This window comes from Protopterus annectens, chromosome 5.part0, assembly GCF_019279795.1.
Source record: "Protopterus annectens isolate FY-2018-M chromosome 5.part0, PAN1.0, whole genome shotgun sequence".
Taxonomy (NCBI): Eukaryota; Metazoa; Chordata; order Ceratodontiformes; family Protopteridae; genus Protopterus; species Protopterus annectens.
The window spans coordinates 1,895,711,476-1,895,737,567 of record NC_056735.1 but is presented as its reverse complement, the minus strand read 5'-3'; the positions used below and the strand labels follow the sequence as shown (position 1 = coordinate 1,895,737,567).

At 38.9% G+C, this 26,092-nt stretch overlaps 1 protein-coding gene across 1 annotated transcript in view; it reads right to left on the bottom strand.

Moving 5' to 3' along the window:
- The window catches only part of GTF2F2 (general transcription factor IIF subunit 2), a 2,274,453-nt gene that overhangs the window by 602,047 nt on the left and 1,646,314 nt on the right, over positions 1-26,092 (bottom strand). Inside the window, exon 7 of the mRNA XM_044071713.1 lies at positions 14,873-14,954. Within this exon, the coding sequence (XP_043927648.1) occupies positions 14,873-14,954 (82 nt within the window). The remainder of the gene's footprint in view (positions 1-14,872; positions 14,955-26,092) is intronic.

Genomic DNA, 26,092 nt, shown 5'->3' with positions numbered 1-26,092 from the left:
CAGAACCATATCAAGAGGGGCAACATAGGGATTAATATTGCGTTGAGAGGCCCAGTAAACAAAACATTTCCATTTACTACTGTACAGTGTCCTAGTAGAGACTTTATATGAGGAAACCAGAATATGTTGAACTTCGGAAGAAAAATTATATGACCTGGCTAGGTTGGGAAGTGGAGCAGCCAAGCTGTCAGTTTGAGGGACTGAAGAGAGGGGTGAAGAACTCCTGATGAGTGCGTCAGAAGGTCTGGCACTGGGTCCAGAAACCAAGGTTCTTCCAGTTGATATTGAAGAAACGGGAACCATATCTGCTGAGGCAAAAAAGGGGCTATCAGAATAACTGTCCTTCCCAAGCCCTTTGCTTTCATCAAGAATCTGGGAATCCGTGGGGTTGGAGAAAAGGCATACAGGAGACCCGAGGGCCAATCGTGCACAAGTGAATCCCTGGGACTGTCCCCCGGTGGAGGGTTGAGGGCATTTGGCATTCATCGGAGATGCAAAAAGGGTTGCAGCAAGGCTGGCCCCATCTGCGGAATATCCTTTCCGCCACATTTTGTTTGAGGGACCACTCGTGGGGCAATAGAATCGCTCTGCTCAGTTTGTCCGCTATCGTGTTGGATTTCCCCGGGATGTGCATTACTAATAGAAAGCACACAGTGGACACAGCCCACTTCCAAATCCTCAAAGCTTCTTGGCATAAGGGGTAAGTTTTAATTCCCCCCCTGTTTGTTGATGTACCAGACTACTGGCATGTCTGTCTGAATCGCAATCGTCCCCTGAGGTAGAGAGTCGTGAAAGTGCTGCAATGCTAAAAGCACTGCTCTCAACTCCAGGACGCTGATGTGCAAATTACATTCTATCTCTGACTAGGTGCCTTGGGCAGTCTTTCCCTGAAAAAGCCCCCCCATCCTATCAGGGAAGCGTCCGTGGTCACTGTGGCTACTGGAGGGGGTAATATAAACAGTCGACCTACTGTCACCTGGTGGCTGTTCAACCACCAGAGAAGGTCTCTCTTGCAAGCATCTGTCAACAGAATCTTGAATGACATCGGAAGCTGTTGGTAGGACCACTGGGTGAAAAGCAAACATTGGAATATCCGCATGTGCATCCGGCCCAGAGGTACTGCTATGAGGGAAGCTGCCATTGTGACTAAGAGTTTTAACACCTGAAAAGCAGGTACTTTCTTTTCTTGTAGCAAGCATGACACCTGATTTCTTAGAGAGGAGACTCTTTCTAGAGGAAATTTGACCAGGGTGGTGGCGGTGTCTAGGTCTGCTCCAATAAATAAAGTCCAAAAAGGGGTGGGGACTGGCAAAATGTTTTGTATAAAAAGGAATTATTGTGGCAACTACGGCTGGCTGCTGACCCCCCCCCCCCCCCCAGGGCTTAATGAACATATCTCTATCATGCCCATTTTAAAAGAAAAGGCAGGTTTAGTGTAGCAACATGTTAGAGTATTGTAGTGCATATTTTCATTACAAGTTTTTTATTGAAATGAAATATTCATGTGTGTGTATTTTATGATGAGACTGCTATTTTCTTTCTTTTTAAACAACTATGTATTTAACATATTTATGAGGAGGGAATATTTATTCATGAGGAGGGAGCTGTCATTGAACATGATTGGTCATTTTGAATTTCTGACCAATTAGAATTCATGTATTTAAAACTGAACTTTATTAGTCATTGTGTTCTGAGGAAGTCAATTTATTTGATGAAAGCGCTTAACCATTTTGGATGTCTACCACTGTGGATTTTAATTACGTTTTATTTCATTTGTGGATGTGTTTTCTACAATAAATTATCTGTGGACCCGGAACACTGTGCTCTTTTTTTGATCTGCTCCGATAAATGTGATATGCTGTGATGGTAATAAAGCAGATTTTTCGAAATTTACGGTTATTTCTAACCAAGAACAGAGACTGATTGTATGATCCCTGGACTGAATGAGTTGATGCCTGGTGGTGGCGGATATGAGCCAGTTGTCCAGATACGGAAACACCCGGAATCCTAGACGCCTCAGGTGAGCCGTAACTACTGCCATACATTTGGTGAACACTCCAGGGGCTATAGTGAGACCAAAGGGCAAAGCTCGAAATTGGTAATGACTGGCCCCCAGCCGGAAATGCAGGTGATCTCTGGATGGTTTGGCCATTTTGATGTGGTAGTACTCATCCCTGAGATCTAAAGAGCACATCCAATCGCCCGTTCCTAGGAACAGGAGCATCGATTGAAGCGTCACCATCTGGAACTTCTCCTTCTTTATGAATGTATTGAGTTTGCTGAGGTCTAAATGGGCCTCCAGTCCCCTGTTTTCTTTGGAACTAAAAAGAATCTGGAGTAAGTTCCGGATCCTATCTGGTCTGCCGGGACTGGTTGGACGACTCATTTTCTAGCAGGTTTTGGATTTCTGTGACTGCTTGATTCCTCAGACTGGGTGGAACATCTGGAATTCTTTTTGTGGGTAACGGGTGTTCTACAAACGGAATGAGGTAGCCTCTGGTAACTATGTTTTGTACCCAAGAATCTGATGCAATTCCTAGCCAGGCATCTGGGTACAAAGCCAAGCAACCCCTGACTGCCTCCAGAGTAGGACAGTCGGGCCTCCTCTCAGGAGCACTGATAGGGCTTGCCAGGAAACTGCTCCCTGTCACCCTGGTTGTGCGGACTCCCTCTGGTGCCAAAGCGGCGTCTTCCATTGTTGCCCCCTCCTCTGCCCCTGAAGGGGGGTTCCCTACATGTGTTCTGGAAAGCTGCTTGGGACTTCCGGAACCAGATTTTTCCACCTCTTTGCCCTTTGGGGTATGGTCTAGTAGGGGTGGAAAAACGGACTCCTACGGCAGATAGAGTCTTTCCTTCCTGCTCACACCTAGTGAGGGTCTCCTTGACTTTAGGCCCAAACAATGAAGAGCCATCAAATGGGGTATTGACAAAGAAAGACTTGAAGGCTTCCGCAAAGGAGCACAAGCGCATCCAGGACTGTCTCCGCAGAGCAATCGCTGAACCTGCTGCTCAACTCGATCCCTCGGCTGCATAGGAAATGAGCCGCATGGATGAGCTGACGACGGAATTAAGGGTAGAAAGCTGAGCTGTAACCTTTTCCAAAATAGCCTCATCTGTGTTACCCTTTAGAGTATCTCCTAGTTCTTGGAGATCTCATTGAAGGCAAGTAAAATGGGTCAAGTAGTTAAGCGATCTCATGGCAAATGTCGCATAACTAAAAATGCGTTTCCCACATCTGTCCATTATCCTAGGATTAGGAGGATGGACAGTAGAAGTAGTCTCTGACATCTCTTTCTTGGTGGCCACTGCCACCACCATGGCATCAACAGGGACTCCTTTGGTGAGGAATGATTTCTCTTGAGGGGCAGTGATGAATTTATTGGGCCTCCAAGGGACTGGTTCCATGGTGTCAGGGGACTTAAAACGCCCTTCGAGCGACCAGATCCATTAGTTCGAAGGGTGGAGTAACCCAGGAGGTGGAGGGCTGAGACCCAAAGGCCTTCAGGAGCACCGGCTCATCCTTGGTAGGGCTAATGGACTGCCAGTTGCCCCTCTGCTTAAGTATTTTTAGGATGTCCGCAAAGGAGACATCCTCTGAGGGGGACAGTGGGGACCCTTCCGATTCCTCTAAGTCCATGTCTGATGTCAAGGATTCCTGAGGGGAATCCAAATGCCTCCTCTTACAGAGTCTCTTTCTGGGAACTTCATCAGTGGGGGCGGCCGGTGAAGTTTCAGTAGAGCAGGGTCACCCAAAAAGGATACCTGAGGCTCTGGGTCTCGTTGCTTAGTAGGTGCTTTAGACGAAGAAGCAGAACTCGGCATCTTCAGGGAGGAAGACGAGAGATCTGTAATGTGGGTCTGAACAGACAACACCCTCCTCATGGCATCAAAGGTCCCGGACTCTTGGCCCGAGGAGGCCACCGGTTCCGAAGAAGACGGAGGACTTGCAGGTGCCGAGGCCGAGGGTTCCACACCAGAGGAAGGAGCTGAGCTCAGCTGTACAGAAGCTCTGAGTGTCGGAACCGACACGTTGGTTCGACTCTCTCTCCCGGAACAGAAAAGAGTGTCTCGGAGATGGCACCAAAGAGGTCAGGGTGGGTGGAACCGAAGTCACTGGAACAGGACTCTGCTTCATGGGTTCCACAACCATCAGATCTTCTGCCACTGGCTCCGAAGGCCTGGGTAGGCTCAGAGGAGTAGTAGTCACAGGCAATGGGGCAGGAACAGGGCTCAAACCCAGTTGGGACAAAGCAGAGAGCAGTTTAGCCAATGCCAGGTTCTCCAAGAGCCTCTGCACCACACAGTCCACATCAATATCGGACAACCTTGAAGATCGGGTCGAAGGGGCCGAAGAAGCTACAGACTTAAGTATTGGAGATTTTAAAGTCTCCAATACCGGCTCCAAAACCAAAGGTTGGCTCCAAATCATCGGTTCAGCACACGGTTCCGAAGACCTAGGAATCGGTGACTGCACCTTAACAGAGGTGCTCGGAGCCAAAGACTTGAGCTCTGAGGACACCAGAGACGACTTCAACCCTTTCAAAGACTTGGACGTCTGGTCTGACTTGTCCAAAGCTTCTTGAAACTCGAGTGTTAAGAGACCTCTATCAACAAGTTTCCTACGTCTCTCTAACAGAACTCTGCCACTAAAAGAGTGGCAGATGGAACAATCCTCCGCAAATGGAGAGGTCCCAAACAATACACACAAGAAATGTGGTTATCTGTTATTGACATTTTTTGGCCACAGTCACATCTTTTAAATCTGGACTTTTGCTTTTGGTCAGTCATCATGTCCAAGAGAAAGCACAATTATCAGATCCCTGATAATTTCAAGTACAATAGTACTATCCAATCACAAGAATAGAAACAGAGAGAAAAAAATAATTATCAGAGCCCTGATAATATAAGTACAACAGTACAATCCAATAATAATCAAACAATTAACAATCTTATCAAAAAAGAAGGGATAGGAAGAAATTTAGATCCCTGCAAAACTATAGCGAAGGATGACACCAACTGAAGAGAGAGTAAGGCCCAAGAGCAACTCGCTCCAATAAAACACACTAAAAAGGACAAAGCCCTAAAAAAAACAGTAGTAAGACAAGGGATGCTGGTAGAAAAACAGATATATTTAAATAAAAAGTAAACTTAGCTGTAGAAATGCTCCTTAATAACCCTTCACTGTCTTGAGCACACTGAAGACTTGTGATCCATTGCAGCAGCAAACCAGATCTGAGGGTTAGTCAGAGAGCATTATGGGATAGGTGCTGTGCCTCGAGCTACTGAAAGATCTTGAGCTTGGAAAGCGGCCGACTCGGAGCAGATGGATCGGCTCCGTACTCACGTGTAAGAACAAACGGCGAGATTGAACAACTTCACATGGTCTGTTAAGTTTAAAATACCTTCATGCATTCCCACTATTGTCAAGTTAGTTTCTTCACTTGTCGAACTGGGCTGTCCCCCCTTCCACTTCATTCCGTTTGGGGATTGTTTTTGTGATATACGACCTCCCAACAGACTCCTATCTTGTATATTCACCTTCTCAGGCAGATTCAGATGGAATCGTATTTGCGATCCCGACGGAACCAAATACAAAGTTCCTTGTTCATTTGTAGATTTATTACTTAGCGATAAAGAATTTGTATGCTCAGCAGTATCCATTACTGCCATTTGAGTTGAACGTACTTGTATAGAAGCAGTGGAAGTGGAGCTTCCCTCTTCATTATCTTGTGTATGGGCCAATTGGACAGCTTCCTTCACCCTCAGAAGCAGATGCCTTCACAGCAGCTCTGGACCCATCCAAGGTAGAGACATCCACAGGTTCCATAGTCAAAAAAGCATCTCACGGCATACCAGACTCTGAATGGGTCTCAGCAAAGGCCTGCGAATCTGTAGAAGTGGGTATCAGAGGCTGCAAAGGCACCTCACAGAGTACCAGCAGACTGGCGACTAGCTTAATGGAAGCGTCGTCGGCAGTTTTGGACCTATGCGTACTGTCTCTGTCTTTATCCTTACGTTTTTTCAGAAGACTGGTAGTCGAATGGCTTATCGAAGCCATTTTGGAATATGGAGAATGAGAGCAAAAGAATTTAGCGACAAAGATAGACCGATGATGAATAGTTCGGGCGTTAAACAAGGCACAAAACCGACAGCAAGGAACATTGTGGTCTAGGCCTAAACAGGTGACACACTAAGAATGAAAATCTCTGTGAGGTATTTGCTTTCCACAGGCAAGACAAGTGTTAACTTTTTCAGACATCTGTTAGAGCAAGAAAAAAGGATCCCCAATGGGGTACTTCACTTTAGAAGACTTCAGGTTTGAAACTCGAAACAAAAATTTCATGTAGTGGCCGACCAGCACTTGCGAAATGCTTCTGCTTCGGGATCCCACGCGGCAAGAACAGCTGATGTAATGGCATCGGCTGTATGTTTTATACCCCTGAAGACCTGGCATCATGAAAGAGGCAACAGCATCCGACGCAGAAATCCCAAGACTTTGGTATTCGGGCTGACTGAGGGCTACCTGCAGGCAGATAACCCAAGTGTGATGACTGCAACAGTGAAACACGAAGAACATCATAATCTTAGAAGAAAGTTGTGATGGCTTTACTGCTTAAACAAGGTTTCAGATCCATCTTCATTTCAACTCATTCCAATTTTTAAACCATTATTATGAAGTGTTTATGCCTATACTAGTTAAGAGAATGTCAAAATGGGTTTCCAAAACTGATATTATGGATCAATCTGGTTTTATGGGGGAAAGCCAAACATTTGACAACACCACTATAGCTTGTGGGCCTTGATACTGGGAAAGTATTTGATACAGCTGCATTCCTAATATAATAAGGTTAAAAAGGGGAATATATGAAGGATCAGTGGCAAGAATTAAGGTGGAAGGGTTGCTTTCCCACAAGCTATGTTTGAACAGAGGAACCATACAAGGGTATCCTCTTCCCTCTAACAGCCACTGGCAAAAAAAAACTAAGGGATTCACAAATTCAAGGATAAAAATGGTATGGTAATCAAAAGTTATCATCTACAGATGATATTTTGTAATTGATAAATCCAGAAAATGACATGTTGGTGTTGTGGAACATTTTGAGACAGCTTCAAGTCTTTTCAAGATATAAAATTAATGAAGATAAAACAAAAGCCTTATAGGCAAATTATGTAGTAACACGTTATGTGGGAGGTAATGAGATGAAGTATTTAGATGTATGGATTAAAGAGGATTTTGTTACAACAGAAAAGCATATAGGAGAAGAGACTATAAAAAAGCTAATACAAAAAACTGAGGAACTGGAAATTATTGAATAGGGATATGGATAGTAAGACACAATGTGAAAATGTCTTTAGTCCCTTTAATTTCATATACAGTTCAGACATATATATATTTTTTATCCTCAGAATTGTTGTGGACGATAATTAAAAAAATGAAGAAATTTGGGAGGGGAAGTTGGCAAAAGTCATCATAGAACAAGGTGGTTTAGGATTTCTTGATATGAATGGATATTTTAGAGCTATAGAATTAAGGCTCATTTAACACAAGCAGATGATTATAACTAAAAATGGAAAAGAATTATGATGAAACAGAGGAAGTTCACACTTTCTATGATAAAAGAATTGGGTTAGATTAGCCAGACATATCAACATTTAAGTCTTCCAATTAATCTGATAACTGCACATGATCATGCACCCAAAAAGGTCAAAATAAGGTCTAAAAGTAATAAAATAAAAGACAAGTAAGTAAGAAGGATTAGGAGACAGGAAGAGGATTTTGGAAGCAGACCTTCAAAGAGAATAACTACCTTACAGATATTCACAACATAGCAAGAAAGTATTCTAATAACTAAAGAATTATACAAGTGAATGGAGAAAGATGATCATACCAATAGGGATGGCCACCAAGTACGGGTACAGAAATAGGCACGAGGAGTCTGGAATTTACTGGAGAAAACTGGCAAAGGAACCAAGATATTGAGACCAAATAACTAGAGAGGGAAAGGTTAAAAAAGTGGGATGGGGCTCAGCAGAACTTTGGACTGCAGGTTAGAGACTCCCTTCCCTACCAGGGATTGATATCAGATAACAGACGAAGGAAAAGGGATAGGGGAGTGTTAAGTGAAAGTCCATTTCTGGTAAAGTTTTTAGTTGAGTTTATAACAAATGCTGATGTTATAAAAGAGCCAATTAGATGGGGATACAAAACACTGCAAGATAACTGAAATAATCAATCAGAGGATGCTAGGAAACAGACTGAAAAGGATATTTACAAAGGAATAATGAATGACTCCTAGGTTTTCAAGAGTCCAGAAGGTTTAAGATTTTTTGCTTGGAAGTGCTTGCATAGGTATTTTTATAGCCCAAGCAGTCTTCAGAGAATTGTTCCTCTTGTAGAAAGGAAATGCTGGAGGTATGAAGGGAAATTTATTATTATTATTTATTTGACAATTGTTCATCGGGAAAGTCCGACTGGACACAGGTCCTTTTTCAGTGGAGGCCTGGGGAGAAAAGCTCCCATTTCAAAACCTAGAATACAAATACTAGTACAACTACAGAATACAAATAAAAATACCATATGTTTTGACGGTAATTCATAATTACAGGATTTAGATGGCTTGTAACACTGAGATGTAGATGTTAAGTAACACAATGAATAGATGCATAGTAGCAATTCATATGACTGATAATCCTGACAAAATACAAGTAGAAATCCCATAGGATTTGACAGCATTTCAAAAATTAAATGATTCAGATTTTTTTAATATTGAGCCAGAGATGTTGGGTAACACAATTAAATGGATACATCAGTTATAATTTATATGATTTGAATTCCTAACAGTGAAAAAATGTTAGTCTGAGTAAAGAAATGATGAAGGCCAGAAGGACTTTGTATTGTTAGTGCACACTAATTAGAGTGTACAGAAGGAGAGAAACTGGAATTCTGTTATTGAGATTAGCAGTCAGGGAGTCAAGTCGAGGGAAAAAAAAGTAGGTACAATAGTTATGGTAAATTACCCTGGGCTGCTGCAAGAGCACAGCCATGTGTTTGCCAAATAGGTTCTTAGAGATCGTTTAAACTGAGGTAATGAAAACTGGGATACTATATTAGTGGACAGTGTTGTTCCATATTTTGGCTATGTAGTTAGAAAAAAGGGATTCACCAGCTGTGTTGGTAGCTTTTGTGGTCTGTAATAGTAATTTACTGCTTCAGTGGAGGGGCCTGTTATGTGAGAGTGGGAGTATTAAATTTTGTAGAGCAGTTTTTTTTTCAGGTTGGTGCCAGAGTCTGTGTGCAAAAGGGAGTTGGCTGTAGAGGAGGAGGTTGGGAAGTTCCAGCCAATTCAGTTGTTTCAGAGCTGAACAATGACAGGACCTGATTGGCTATTTCAGACTTTCTGATGTTTGTAAGAATTGGTGAGGCATACAGGAGGGAGGGTGTGTGTGTGTGTGTGTGTGTGTGTGTGTGTGTGTGTGTGTGTGTGCGTGTGTGTGCACAATAGTAGATTTAGCTTGCATAGTGAAGAGCTGTTTACTTCTGTAAAGCATTCACATTTTTTTATGTAGCTTTTTATAGTCTGGGAGATGTGGATGTCAAATTTCATGTTGCAGTCAATTTCTACCCCATCAAGTTAAAATCATGGACACGATGTTGAAAGGTGAACTCAAAGAAGGGGATCTTGTTGGGTGGAACAGAAGTTTAGTCTGGTTAGGATTTAGAATTAGCTTGGAATTTGTGAGCCATGTTTCAACTGATAGAAAGGATTCCTGTGTAATAGTATGGGGCTCTTGCAGGGATGATGCAGCACAAATTAAAGTGGAGTCGTCTGTATATTGGATAACTGAAGCATGTAGAGAGGATGTAAGGAGATTGTTAGTACAGAGTGAGACTGGTAGGGTTCCAAGTATGGAACCCTGGAGGACACCTAGTGTAACTGGGAGGAGTGGAGAAAGGTCATTATTTCATTGGACGGCCTGTTGTCGACCAGATAAGTAGCTTTGGAACCAGGAGATAGAGGACTGACTGACACTGAAATCTGAAAGAATTTGAATTAGTTTACTATGACTGACCATGTCAAAGGCTTTGGAGAGATCTAGAAAGATGGCTGATACAAATTTCCTGTTGCTTCTGTGGTGAATCACTGTATTAGAGAAAGACATTACAGCAGTAGTGGTGCTATGTGAGGGATGAAAGCTGTGATGGGTGTTAGACATAAGTTGTATGTGTGTAAGTGGTCCATGATTTGTTAGTGAACACAGCTTTCTAAGATTTTGGAAACGGGATAGCATGGCTATAGTATTCTGTAGAATTCCCTCCTTTGTGTAGCAGTAAAATATGGGAGATTTTCCAAATTTCAGGGACAGTATTTTCAAACATTGATCTAGTGAAGAGGTTGGTTACAGGGTATATTATTGCTTCAGCAGCAGTTTTTAGAAATTCAGCTGGAAGTCTGTCTTTGGCTAGGGTTTTAGTTTTTGAAGCAAATTGTTTTTGATGTTCATAGAGATGGGTTGGAATGTGAAGGTGCTGTCATTATCTTTACTGTGGTGTGGAGGAGAGAGGGGAACCTTGGGAATTGTTACTTGGTTTGGGTGTGTGTGTGGGGGGGCAGTTCTGGAGGATAGAAAGGTCTAGGATAGTTTCAGTAAAATATTTATTGAACTGCGTGGCTATATTATCTGTAGTATTACTGGTAGATGGGGCAGGTGTGGTGGATTTTCATGGGAGAAGAATGTTATTAAAGGCTGTCCAAAACTTTTAAGGACTGCTGTGGTGTCTTAGTTGAATATTGTGGTTTAACTGATTTTTTTTAGCTTTATTACAGAGCTCAAGGTATGCTTGTCTAGCTGCTTGAGACTTGGCTTTATGCCACTGACCCAGGCTTTGTCCCTAGTTATCATTATTGACCTAGTTTCCTTACTTAGCCAAGGGGCAACCTTCAATTTAATTCTAATGGTTCTATGAGGTGCATGGGTGCTCATGATGTCTAAAAATGTAGAGTTAAAGAAGTCAACTGCTTCTTCTAGTGGAAGTAGTTTGAGGGGTGCCCAGTTGCAGCTATTTAATGCTGATAGGAAATTGGTGGGGTTGAAGGGTTTTTTTTCTTATCAGATGGTAGACTGTTTTGTTATGATGCAAACGGTGCCTTATTAAAAAGGTGAGTTGATGATCGCTCAGGCTGTCAGGTAGACAACCAGATTGGAGGTGGCGGGCAGGTTGATTACTTAGTATCCAGTCAATAATTAATGGATTGTTGGCTGACTTAGCTATTCTTGTAGGGGTTTGGATGACTTGAATAAATCCCATAGAGGTTGATGAAGCTTGTGGGATACTGCAAGGAGCAGGTCTGCCAATCTATATTAAAATCATCCATGATGATAGTCTCATGTGGTACTGAGTTAGATGTCCAATATAGTAAGTTTTCTAGGGTAGGGATATTATTACTAGGAGGGATATAGCATCCTATTATGTACAGGTGTTTTTCGGGGTTGATTTCTAGCTTAGTAAATAATATTTCAGCCTTGTCAAAGTTAGGAGTTGACAGATCTAGATACTCTATTTTGAGGTGATTAAAAAAAACTGCTGGCCCACCTTCCTTTTTGGCTGTTCTGTCTTTCCGCAAGATATTATATCTAGGAGGTAGGATTTCATTGCCACTGTTGTCTGGTTTTAACCATGTTTTAGTTAGTATAATTATGTCTGGAAAGTACAGTGAAATGTTAGCATGCAAATCATGTACCTTGTTTAAGATGCTTCTAGCATTTATACTGAGGAATAGTAAGTTTGACTTATTACATTGAGTTAATAGGGTGGCAAGGAGTTGGGGAGGAGTAGGGCTGGTGGTGTTTTGATGTACAGTAACAGGTCCTGGGGTTGGGGTATATGTCACTGGAGAGTTTTAATTGCAGTAGAAGTTTGAGTAGTTTTAATAAGATTTTGTTATATTTTTGAGAGGAATGTGAGTTTGGATTTAGAGGAATGGGTCTGTTTGTAAGATAATTTATGTAACTGGCGTTATACAGATTGAGAGCAATAGTAAAGGTCGGAGGAGATAGATGGCATGTTACTGATGTTGTGTACAGGGGGATGTTATCCAGGTAGTGAAGTTTGTTATGATAAGAAGCAAGGTAAGAGCAGAAAATAAGTAATGTAATGGTGAAAGTGTGGGTGGTGAGAGTGTGAATGTGTTTGGCAATGAGGGGTGGTATTTTAATGATGAAGTGTTACATTTGTTTCGGACAGAGTTAGAGTGAGGTGTATGAAAAGAGGAATGTGGTGTCTTGAGAAAAGTAAGGATGAAGAGCTAGACAATAGCGTTAATCTTGCAGCAAGTGAGATGAATGGACAGGAAAGGAGAGGGAGAAGTGGGCAGACTGAATTGAGTTGTCCTATGGTGGAAGTAAGATGTCAATGTCATAGCCTAAAAAGAGGTGGGGGTGGAAAAATTAATGGCATTTGTGGTCAATGGTAATTAGGTAAAAGTGTGTGACTGTGGAAGTATAAACAGAGGAAAACTTAGAGGATGATTGGTCAGAAGTGAGGTGGACGTGGTTATGGGCATATAAGTCTAGGTGATGTGGGGGTGGGTGGGAATGGAGGTAGGGTAGGGGAGCGAACAGAGCAGGTTGAACCAAAAGCACTCAGTTTAAATCCAAGTAAGTACTAAAAGCTAGCCCAAGAGGGACAGACCCAGTCAGAGGGGAAAAATGCTGTCTGGAATTATAGGATACACTGTAACTTCATTTTATGTGTTATTTCTACTGTGGTAGTCAAGGAAAGACATTTTGGGGCTGTCAGGGAGTGGGAGGAGGGAGAGAGAGAAACAATAACATCTGATCCTGTGAGCGCGCCACTTAAAAAAACACTCAGAATATTAAGGATTGTGCTACTACTTGCTATAAAATTAAAGAACAAAATATTTAACATACATTTCATGCAGAGTTGATCTCAGGGAAGGTGAACATTGCAACTGTGCAGGTCAGCTTATCTGGCAGACAGTTATCAGCTGGGACGTTAGCAGTGTAGAGTTACAGGGACTGAAAAAGAAAAAGGGAGAGTTAAGCAATTAACGGGAAATATCTCAGATTCAGGATTGAGGTTCTGAAAAAGTAATAAGTATATAAAGGTAAATAAGACTGAACAGGTTTCAGTGTGTTCAGGTTACTAACTAATAATAAAGAACCAAATACCAGCTATGTATGGTAGGACAACTGTCAAAGAAGCTAAGGCCCCTAAGCAGACAAATACAGCAAGGAGGAAGGTAACTGGAAACATGTTTATTGAGTGTGTAAAGAGTTGGCAGATTCTTAAAGTTCCCTACAGAGTACTCTGTACGAAGTGTTGGAAGAGCAAATGGCTGCAGCTAAGGAAATCACTTCTTTAAGCTGGGACACAAGATTTGAGTTGCTAGACATAGTAAGGCGTTACTAAGTTTAATGTTACTGGCTGCCAAAAAAAGTCATTACCAGAAAATGGAAATCAAAATCTATACCAAATGTAGGTGAAGCATTGAATATTGCAAAACAGATAAAAGAACAAGAGATGAGAATCTTTAGAAAGTAAAGGGGCAAATTACACAGAAGAAAATGTAATTTATGGGAACATTACATACAGAACATTCTGGAGGAGGAATGGCATTTAAGGGAAGGCAGGAAATGAGTAGTTTATGTAATGCTGGAATGAATAATCATTGTTGGAAAGAATACCCACATATATATATGTATATATATATATATATATATATATATATATATATATATATATGCACACACACATTTTATATACATATATATATATATATATATATATATACACACACACACATTCATACACACGCGCATTTAGGTATGCAGCATGAAATAAATGAAACTGTCATTATGGTTTGTTTTCTATTAACATAGGAGTACCTATGTCATTATGTAAACTGATTTATTAAAGATGTTAAAAATATGGCCAATCCCAACAATCACTTGATAAATATGGATGCTGACTCATGACACCAGTTCATTCATGTTTCTAAACAGAAATAGAAGACCGATGTCTTTACAATAAGAATTTGTCCTGGGTAAGACGCTAAAACAGTTGGGGTGTAGAATCAAGGAGTATGTATAGGGTGTTATGATATGTTTGGCCACTACACTGACCCTGGATAAACCGCAGGCATGTGCTAAGCTACTAGTGTTTATACAGATGAACTACAGTATATAAGAAACAATGCACCCATTACAGCACTAACATACTTAACTGTTGCAAGAACCTGTTAAAACCATTCTATAAAGATTCCTGGCACTTCAATTTGGTTACTATCTATGCCAGTAGACAGTCACCCCTTGTGATCCTATCTTTGAGCTAGCACATATGATCACCGGACTAATATGAACAATCAAAAATAAGCCATTCACGACTGGGTTAATGAGAAATTCATTAGGAAAAATCAGGCAATCTCAAATGGGAAGGGAGTTGTGTTATTTAAATTGTTAAAAGGACAAATATCTTTTTATTTTAGCATGTTAATGAAAATACAAGCTGTGTGCAAATTAAATTGCTGCTTCTGTTTTTAGATCCATTCTTCATGGGTATTGACATATACTTCGTAAAAGTAACGAGCAGGTTTATGAAACTAATCCCCCTAGATAAATACAAAAACAAGTAACAATGCCCTAAACATTTTTCATAATGAACGCAGAAATAAACAAACTTTTATAAAGCAAAATAATACTTCAGATAATCCTAAGAAAACTTCAGTGACATCTAAAGCAAAAGGAATTCTAGAAACAAAGCAGTAGTAAATTTAACTATTTACTCCAGTGACATTTAAGTGACATTTAAGAAAAATGCAAAACATTTTCTGGAAATAACGATGCTACCAACTTTTTCAGCTTCATGTAGCTCTCACTGGCTGCTGGTCTGCATTCAGCTCGCTGTACCACAATTCCTTCTAGGGCGAGTTTTTCTTAAGAAAAAAGAAGCAGCCACATTAATAAATGCTTGCAGAAAGGTACTGTTATTTTGCAGTACTAAAATATTGACCAACATTTTCTACATGAGTACCCATGCAGTAAGTGAAAAATGAAACAATGTACTTGCCCATAACAGGTGTGCAGGACCAGATCCATCTTTCTTTAGCTATAGGATTTGAGGCCAGCAGACTCTGACAAGCTCAGCATCTAAATATTTCCCAAGCCACTTAACTCTCTAGGCACTAAAGGACCCCTCTGAACATCTCTGTTAGTCATGGAAGGGAGAGCACAAAAAAAAATGAAGAAACAATGCTCTAAAAAGAAGTTCAAAACCCTTAATGACAAAGGAAGGGAGGGGCATAGAGGAAATTAAACCTGGTCATACACATCTATTATTATAGTAAGTAAAAAAAAAAGTATTTCGGCTTTTCCCAGTTAGGGTTCTCCACAGTGGATCTCCGATCCACTTATGACTGGCAGTGATTTTTACAGTGTTGAGTTGCCAAACAGGCACCCAACCTTCAGAGAAGGCACACCCACACACGAACACACCTACCTGCATGACGTTTCATTCAGTCGATTGCGGGGAGGATATGCAGACTCCACACCGAAGGCACTCTAGTCGAGAATCGAACCGGAGAGCCTTTTGCTGTGAGGCGGCAATGCTAACTACTGTACCACCTCAGCCAACCATCTATTATAGTAACTGAATGACTAATATGTGATAGGACTGGTTCATCTTCCTCTAGCTATAGAATTGAGTCTTAAGCAGTACTTGCTGGGTGGATCACTGCAAAAGTTGTCTGGAAATATAATACTTTCAGAGGAACCTGGACTGAAGTTATCGGTCTTAAAAATATCTTCAGAAGAAAATGAAATGGAAGTAAATGACCTATAAATGTTTCACAAGGGAAAAGAAAACTACTACTACCAGGCAACATCTGAAGAAAGAAAGAAAAAGCCAACCAAAAAAGAAGAAAAGTTCTGTCTATGAAGAATTTTGCAACTGTTCAGAGAAAAACAGTTCAAATTTCAGCTTTGGTATTGGAGATGGCTTCCAATATTTTAGACAGAAACAAATCTTTTGCACTCGAGAGGTTTTTAAAATAAGTGAAACACTGAAGAAATATAAAAAGGCAAATAAAAATACAATAAGCTTTTACTAGCTATTCAGATGAAATGATAAAACTACAAAAATCAAAGGATGAAAATAATACAGACTAAGCACAAGACTTCCAAGAAGAGCAGTTTCAAAAAACGTAGAGTTAGAAGTCCTAGCACATAGACAAAACCTGGGATTTTCAGCTGTACCAGAGAATCTGGAAGGGACAGGATGTATTCATTTCATGAAACTACAAATAAGCAACTGGACTGGTGCTCCACATTAAGGATTTGTTAACTGAGGGAGCACAATGTGTGAATGCTCCAAATCTAGCTATGATAAAGCAGCCAAACCCTATATTAGTAAAGATTAAAAAAAACACCAGAAACAGCTGTTCCTGACAAAAGTATTAAAAATTGGGGATAGCAGAGTGATTGTGGAAAACTATTATTCACTCTACTCCAGTCAAAAGAGAAGCAAATCTATTCCAGTAATCAGGGAATGTCAAAAAACAGGTGCGAGACCCAAACTGCTGTACCTAGAATGCTTTTTTCCTTGAGATCAGACATTTTTGGTTGCAGAACAGCCTAGGGACAAAACAAATGTTAAGCCAACAAACAGTGAACCAGCAAACAGAAGGGGACTCTACTTCTCATTCTTCTGACAATAATAAAACCCAGAGAGAGACTATGCCAGTGAAACATTTTCAATTTTTCTAAAAGAAAATGTTTGAGTGGCAGGAAAAAGCACAGGAACTGACCAAATGAACCAGGAGTACGTTGGACTTGAACAAGAGATTGCTATAGAGGGATGTAGAGCATCAGAAAAAAGACCAACCATGTGACATTTGTGAATAAATGGGAGACTATAAAGCATCAATCCTATTAGCCATAGGAACCGACATATGAAATGTGGCTTTGCAAAAATGGCTGAGGAAAAACTGACATCTTGTTGACTGTAAAGTGAACTGTAAAGCATATACCCTACTATATGTCATTAATATTTAAAAGATATTGAAGGAGCTGAAGCAGTAACCAAGACAAACAGTTCTTTTTCTTATTAGTATTTGTATAACATATTAGGTAAACACTGCATTACACTAAGGCAATTTTGGATAGTGTGTAGTCAGGGATTTTTTTAACTGTGAGGTGGAAGAGTCTCTAATTACTGCTGTATATGATCACATATTAAAGTAAGAAAATGCTTTCTTTGTTGGAAGGTATTACACTCTAACAAAGTAAGAAGGGCTGGATAGAAGCAAGTTGAAGTTAACAATGTTATGATATTATGCTGCTGGGATGGAGGCTATAAAAGTGTACTGGTGGCATTATACATAAAATTAAGACAATTCCCCCCCTCTTTTTATATACATGGATATAGAGTATTCTTTTTGGTTTAAGCTACAGACAATTTATTGAGCAAAAAGCCTTGAAAACCAAGATAAAATGATGACTGGTATAGAAATTGATAGTTATGTCTTGAATTTGTAAAGTCATTAGTTATTTTTCCATTAGTAAAGGCTTTCAGTGGGAGCCAAGTCTACAAATATACCAATGAATCATGAGGTCTGTGCTCTCAGTGAAATTTACAAAGATTATCTGACTGCAAAGTCTTAAGCTGAGTTTATTCATTATGTTAGAGATGAAAAGTCTGCAGGTGCAAGCTGTCAACCATGAGCAATATGAACACTTTCTGTTGAGTGAAATATACAAGGTACAGTACAATCATCATTTGAAACTACTCGGGTAATTTGTTTAGTGAAAAAAATGAAGTTTAAAGCTGTGGGAAGTGAATAAGTATACAAGTAGTTGCCTCCCCAGTAACCTTATTACTGAAATGTAATAAACATAACAGCACACAAATTAGTTTATCTATTTAAAGGTAGCCACCAAAAGTTAATGTTTACTGAAGGCATACAAGATGTATTTTGGATCTGGGAGGGGGAATACAGATAAGAACAAATGACAATTATTGTAAGTGGTATGACAATAGGAGATACTGCCAGCTATGCTAGCAGAAGTGGGGCAGTGGATGTGTAACATACGTCAGCACAGCTTGCTGGAATTTTGTAAATAATTATATGTCATTTCTACAGCAAACTCATCTGTACAGCTGCTTATGCCGAATATGTATTTCTGAGGTTTGCCTGTGTTAAAACATATCAACAGTGTGCCCTGCTGGAAAGAAAAGAAATGTACATGTATTATTGTAACTTAATTAAAAGTATATGTTTTAACAGAGGACTGGAAGAGAAGAGGTTAATCTCAAATTTTAAAATTAACCCATAAATGTGTTATATACCACAGTTCTGAATGAAGCCAGACATGCAATGTGTATAAGTATGGTTTATTAGCTCCTGTAGGAAGAAGGGAAGTGAAGTGTTTTACATTTTTATGACTTCCAGCAGCTGTACCACATCTCAGGCAAAGCTCTGTCTGTGTGTATGGTAACACATAGGTGCTAAAACCCTGGCAGCTTCTAGTGATGGGGGATAGTGTGGGAAATAGTGTTAGATGACCAGATGTAGGTGATGTCATTATGAAAGCTAGAAATAATATTTAGATATTAGTAGGAGATTGCACTCAGTATTCTGTCTTAGATCCGACAAGGACCACTCAGCCAAATTATCTTGCCTTGTTCTAGTCAGTAAGTAGGAACAAGAATTCTTTAGATTAGTCAGGAAAACATAATGAGAATAGTTATACATTGTTTTTTTCTGTAACTGTGTGACTCTATCCAGCTGTGTTTTTTTCAATATTTCCCATGACTGAAACTCTGGTGTTTACTGTATATAAAACACATAGATATTTAGCATTTTCATGTTCTTTTACTGTTTACTATTAAATATACTTAAATTTTTCATTGTGGCTGGTCCTGTTTAGAAAATATTTAAGTTTTGACAGTATTTGCACATTTATTTGGTGATAACTTTGGCCACTCCTGAAAGCCTGGCTGTTTGGTCAACATTACCATGTATTAATATTAATTTCACTCACTATAATTGGATACCCTTTTAAGAGCCTTATAGTAACGGACTGGTAGCAGTGAATCTACCTTATAGTCTGGGCAAAGTTGATACAGTGGGTAATCTGTGCCAGCCTTTCCCAGGTATGTGCGTGTGAAAATTAAATCTCAGACTGCGTGTGTCAGCTAGTTGGCCAGGGACACAAAGCACTGGTTTCACAGATAGAGTGGTGGAGGACTTGGCTTGAGCACTCGGCTGAGGACTTAACTCTGAAGCTGTGCCAGTAGGGGGTCTTACTGAGGACCTGGAGGGAGACAGCGAGAGAAATCCAGACACCGGGCTGACTGCTCCCTGTGTGCGCTTAAGGAAAATTGTGCTTGATGCAGAGAGATTTGAATCTGGAAATACTGAGTATATCCATTTGTATTCCAAGTAAACGTCCCTCTCATTGTCAGTGGTGAGGCTTCAGACTCCTCGATTACTGCCACAGAATGGGGACATCACAAGAGGGGAACACAAGCTCTAATATGTACTTTAGCAAAATGTAACCACAATTTTAAATCAGGTATTGCCTATGGATGCAGCCATTGATTTAGGGCAACTGGTCCTACCTGGAGGGATAAACTTTGTTTTTTGAAAATGTATAGCTTTGAATGTTCATTCCAAATTAAAAGGAGTTGGAGTTCTGAAAATCTATACAGCTTTTTTGCCAAAGTGCTTTAATTAAAGCAAGAAGTCTTGAAAATGTGACAGGTTCAAATAGAGATGACAAGAACTATAATGTTTGACAGCAGATGTCTTGTAATGTGTCCATATAAGCGGAAGGTTGAAAATTTACATTCATAATAACTGTTATACATAATAGATGGGAATTATAGGTTTCCATCATAATGGCTACCCTGTCCATGTCCCTGGAATATAAATGGCCTTATACGTATAGACAAAACACAGCATCAACCTGTAATAAGAAATGTGTACAAAGAACATAGTTGTAGGAGACACATTTAGACAAAAATAAGAATGTGAATTTGATAAAGAAAACACTTCACTGTAGACATTCAGCAGAATATCAGGTAAGGAAAGAGGAAGCACTACTACTGACTGATAAAGTGATAGAATAGGAAAAAATACAACAGTGGTAGATTTATGGTTGTAAGTTTTTTTTTTTTTTTTGGAAAGGGAAGAAGATTAAGTTGGCATGTATTTAAATTCCACCTAAAACTGCTGTTACAGAGCTTAACAGAAGTTTGGGAAAATATGTTTTCAGAAAGGATTATTACTTATGGTTGGGAACTGAAAACTGATTTGTAACGGTGGGGATATATCAAGAGGACCTAAAAGGGAAAATATAACAAGAGAGTCAATTCTGAAGAAATATATGAGAACATTTGGTTTGGAAAAGAGAATACTGTAGTAGGAATTGCAAATTGACATATTATTCCCCAATGTACAGCAAGAGGGGTAAACAGGACAGAAATTATAGCTCTCAGCATGTGTATTTAAATTGAAAGCTCTGACACATATCCAATAACGGTTTCAAATAAGGAACCAATAAAAATGAAGGTAAATATATTAAATAAAAATGACATACTGGCACTTTCCTATTTATCTGTTAAAGAGAGAACAATTTAAGGAATGGGTAGTGGAAATGATATCAGAGTTATTAGGGAAGATAGACATTTCAATAGGGCCAACTAGTGAGTGGGATAACATGAAAATTAAATTTAAAAACATTTTGAAAACAAGAAAGAGATATGGGAAAAAACAACAGGAATTGTTTAGAGGGGTTGACAAAGACTAAAATTGCAAAATGAAGGGAATATCACAGAAGTGGAGCAACTGCAAAATGAAACAGAGAAAATAAGGGATTCTTTGGATAATCCATCAGTTTAGAAAGGTTGTTTTTATACTATCTTCTGATAACTACTCCAGTACAACTTAGAAAGGGTTGTTACCAAAGTTCAGGAGCCTATAACAAGAAAATAGCCAGAGTGTCTACAGAGATAAAGATATTTTGGAAATTACATGAACATTTGTATAAAAAAAGCACAAATGGAAATATTTAAGAAAGACAACTGAGCAAATGCTAGAAGATAAAGCTCAACAATCAACAGACAAGACAGAAAGAGATAAAATAAAAATAGTGATCTATAAATCAATCAATAAATCTCCAGGAACAGGCGGCATCCTGAGAAAGTCTGGAAGTCGGGGGGGGGGGGGAGTAAAGATCTGGAAGGTTTTGCTTAACAATATTTTAAAGGAAGGAGTGCTCGCATCTTGGAAAAAGTTGTGGTGTCTATGTTGCCCAGAGAAGGTAGAGGCCCTTCAGATACAACTCCATACTGACTCATTTAAATTTTAAACCACGATTATACAGCATTTGTACTAGCTAGAAGAATAGCAAATAAGCTGCCAAAATTGATAAGATACATATCAGTGCAATTTTATGCAAGGTAAGCAAACATTTAAAAATATTAAAAGAACAATGACAATCTAGAGGGAATTAGAGTGGAAGAAAACACTACTTGGTCTTGATGCAGAAAAGGCATTTGACAGACTCAGCTTACATTTTATGAGCAGGGCAATGGTAGTATTTGCATTCCCTGATAGAATAAGATTAAAACGGAGGACATATGAAGGGTTAAAGGCATGAATTAGAAAACACTGATCAATAAATTAGTACAACTAGGTATTGCTGTACTCTTGATAAGATGGATAGCTGCACGGCTTACAAATAGAAGAAATGAGATGGCTTCAGAAACACAAACCACAATTTATTGCTATTTACTGTGAGCACTTTCGTAAGAGTAAATACTCCCAATTTCTTCAGACAAACTCTAGGACAAAAAGACCTGCTTATTATATTATATAAAATTAGCCAATCAAGCAATCATACAAATTAGATAGGCTCCAAGCCCATTTGTATGATGTAGAAGATTCTATAGGAATGAGACGTGTACTAATTGGTTCTCTGATAAAGAAACTGATGCATGGAACAGACTACCAAATTTCATTAAAGCAAGTACTAGTTTAGATATTATTAAGAACAGCCTGACCATTTATTATGGGAACAAGTGTTTTGGTATATCGGCAAGCTAGAAGGGCATTAAAGCCTGTGCTTGAAATATTTGTATGAATGAATGTACGTATGTAAGGCACGAATTAAGGTGGTAGGGTTTCTCTTCAGCAAACTGTGCTTGAACAGATCCACCAAGTAGTGATGTCCTTGTTCTCTTTTGCTGTCTGCTTTACAGTTAAAGCCACTTGCAAATAAAATACATTACTCTCAAATTCAAGAATATAAACTATACAGTATTCAGAAAAAGTTAGCTTACTTTGCACTTGATAAATCTAGAAAAGGATGTGTTGGTGACGGTGAACATTCTGAGACAGTTTCAAGTTTTTTTTTTTAGGATATAAAACAAATAAACTATATGGTATAGAAGTATACTATGTACCCACACATGAACTGGTTCAGCAATACCCATTTTTATGGGGACACAGGATGAAGTATTTAGGTTTACAGATTAAAATCACTAAAGATATGTAGGAAAAGAACTAAGTGAAAGATAAACAAAAAAACTTTAAACCAAAAAGAAATAAAAATCAAAACTGACTAGGTCAGCTGGACACGGACTGTTTATTTACGTAAGTGCTTTTGGCCAGGTAACTTCCCAGCCTTCTTCAGACAAAAATGAAGGAGGCTGGGAAATAACCTGGCCGAAAGCGCTTAAGTAAATAAACAGTCCATGTCCAGCTAACTAAGTGAAAGATAATACAAAAGTTGAAGACAGAGAAGTTCTTGTTTATGGATAGTAAAAAACAAGCAATGAAAATGTTTTTTCTCCCTTTAACTTTATATACCTGTCAGGTGTATTTTTATCAACCACAGGAGAAGTTACGACTCCTTCTGAAGGAATATATTTGGGAGATGAAGAGGGCTAGAGATAAGTGGTATAAACTGAATCTACCCATAGAACAAAGTGGCTTAGGAATATCTGACTTGACGGGATGCTTTACAGCTACACAGTTAAGATGCACACACATAACACAAACAAAGTTATAAATCAAAGTGTAAAAGGACGATGAAATGATGTTAGGTGGTTTATAAGCAAGGAGGGAGTAGGATTTTTGGATACAGTTTCTTATGTAGAAAAATGACAACCATACAGAATATAATAATCAAGGTAGGAGAAAGCATTCTAAGAACAAAGCCAACGTAGGAATGGAGAAGGGAGATTTTACCAACAGGGATGACTGTAATTAGGAATATACAAAAGGGGTGGAATTTACTAGAGAAAACTAGAAAAGGCACCAATTTATCAGGAGCAAATAATAGGTAGGAAAAGGTAACAAACTACTAAGGACTGAAAACAGAGTATAGGCAAAGAGAAAGGGATGAGGGGTGCTTAATGAAAGACCAGCTCTAATACAGCTTCTAATGGAATATAGAACAGAAGATGCTGTAAGGTCCATAAAATAATGTATGATAACTATAACAATAAATCAAAGAAGGTTACAAAAATTATGAAAGAATGCAAATGCAATTTGCAAAGGAACAATGGAAGGACATCAGTATGTGGACTTGATATTTGAGGACCAATTTTTTCATGGAAGTGTTTGCAGATGTATGTTTTATAGCCTAGAAGACGATATAGATTTTTTTCCCCTCAGGTAGAGGGTAAGTGCTGAAAGGGTGTGGTGTGATGTGTGTGTGTGTGTGTGGGGGGGGGGGGTAAGGCAAATAGGAGCATGTTTTTTTGAGAAGGTAATGAGTTGGTAGATTTTAAAAATCCCCTAGAAAATAATTTGTTAGAAATGTTGGGGAAGCAAATGGATCTAACTAAACAAATTAACTGAGCTGGGAAATAAGAACTAAATTGCCCCAGGTATGGTTTTATGAATTTTAATGTTATAGGGTGGCAAAAATGCAACTGCTAGAAAATGGAAATCAGAATGTATACGAACTGTAAATGAAGTATTGAATATTATACAGGAGATACAATAACTGAAGTTAAGAACTTGAAAAATGAAGGAGCAAATTACATAGAAATAGATGTTTGGGGAACAATATAAACTACACAACGTTCAGAAGGATGAATTAGATTTAAGGGAAGGGCAGAAAATGAGCAATTTATGTAAAGGTGGAATGAATAAAAATTGTTAAAAAATGTGTGCACAGCAGGAAAAAAATTAAAATGTTACTTTGGTTTGTTTTCTTTTCTGTTAATATATTTCTATGTCATTTCTTACAATGTAATAATTTAAAAAAAGATGGTATATTAGGCAAAACGTACAGACAGAAACATGCATACTTATATGTATGGTGACAGAAAAGTAAGACATTTATGGATAATATTGCCATATATTGTAAGAAGATTAAGTAATAGAAGACTGACTTAACAGATGGGGGATGACAGATGACTGTGATAAAAAGATGTTAGGATCATGTTTTATTTGTTCAACCCATAGGAAGATACAAGACCTTAAGAAAGATGAAAAGAAGAGTGTGGCATACCTGGGAGTGGGCTACCTTTTAATGATTACTAATCAATATGTTATCAGTAAAGGTAGAAAATGATGTAAAGGAAAAAGAGAGACTATGTATTGTTGCTGGAGTAGAGGAAACCGCTCAGCCTGTTTGTACAAACTCAAAGGTGTTTAAAATTTTGTTGCAAAAAAAATTTCAACTTGCCAGACCTCAGTTTAGTCTCGAGAAAAATAGAAGATTATGTATGTATGACAATGCCTTGTGGGTAAGGGGATTACCTGGATCATGCATGTCTGACTACATTTTGGTTTGTGTGGAAGGGTAGGGACAAGAGAAAATCTTTGTAATAAAAATGGGAAAAGAAAGGCTGTTAAGCAATGGGTGTGGCTGATAGAATGGGGGTTGAAGGGATGTAGTCAGTATTGTTATTTTGCAATTTTTGTTGCTACTTGTTTGTATATTTTACTTTCTTTTATTGATTTATATATAGTTTATACTTAATTTGGACATAAACATGCTGATATATTGGTTTTGTTTACATTTGTAATAGAGAACCTCTACTCTTTTCTATAAGTCCATTAATTTCTTTGACACCCATCAGATCGACCACCAGCTCAGGCAAAGGAGACTTCAGTTTAACACCTTAACTGACGGGCATAAAAGTCAGAAATGCAACAATCCCTTATGGTACACTGCAGTGTGTGTAAAGGAAAACTGATCCAAGCACCTAGGGTGGGAGGAGAACTAACAGCATTCTGACCTACCCGCATCAGTCAGGAGTGAGCTACCTCTTGAGCTAGTGACACTACTAAAACCTTGAGTACTCCAAGAATTGGGGAATTTAATGAGTACACTGGGAGAAGACTGCCTGCAGTAGAACCATTACTAACGGTGATTAGGGGTGAAGAACCAATGGATAACAGACCAGTAAAGCAAGGTATTTAAAATGCTGAGAAATTAAAAAAAAAGTGAACAAAATTAACCAAAATCAAATACTTATATATTTTTTTACCCCAAACAAATTTCAAAAAATTTTTCTCAGGAAGATTGTACATGCTGGAGATGTGACAGGAAGAAAGAGGTAATTGGGAACACATGTTTTGGGTGTTTAATGAGCTGGCAGATATTTAAAACATCCCTAGACAGAACTCTGTCAGAAATACTGTGCGAGCAAATAGCTATAACTAAGGAAACTATTCTTTTGAAATGGGACACAGGATCTGAACTGCCTAGACATAGTACGGCTTTATCAAGTTTAATACTGTTGGCTGCCAAAAATGCAATTACTATAAAATAAAAATCAATGTCTAAACCTACTGTATTTAAAGTATTCAATATTATAAAAAGGATACAAGAACTGGGAGAGCAAGCTTTAGAAAATTGAATGAGCAAATTACATAGAAAATAAATGGAAACTGAGGGAACAGTACATGCATAATAATGTTTAGGAGGAGGAGGAGTCAAATTTTATGAGAATGCAGGAATTCAGCACTTTAATGCTGGACTAATGATGGTTACAAGGAAAGAAAAGATATGTAATGTATATAATCAGAAGAAATGTTAATATGGCTGG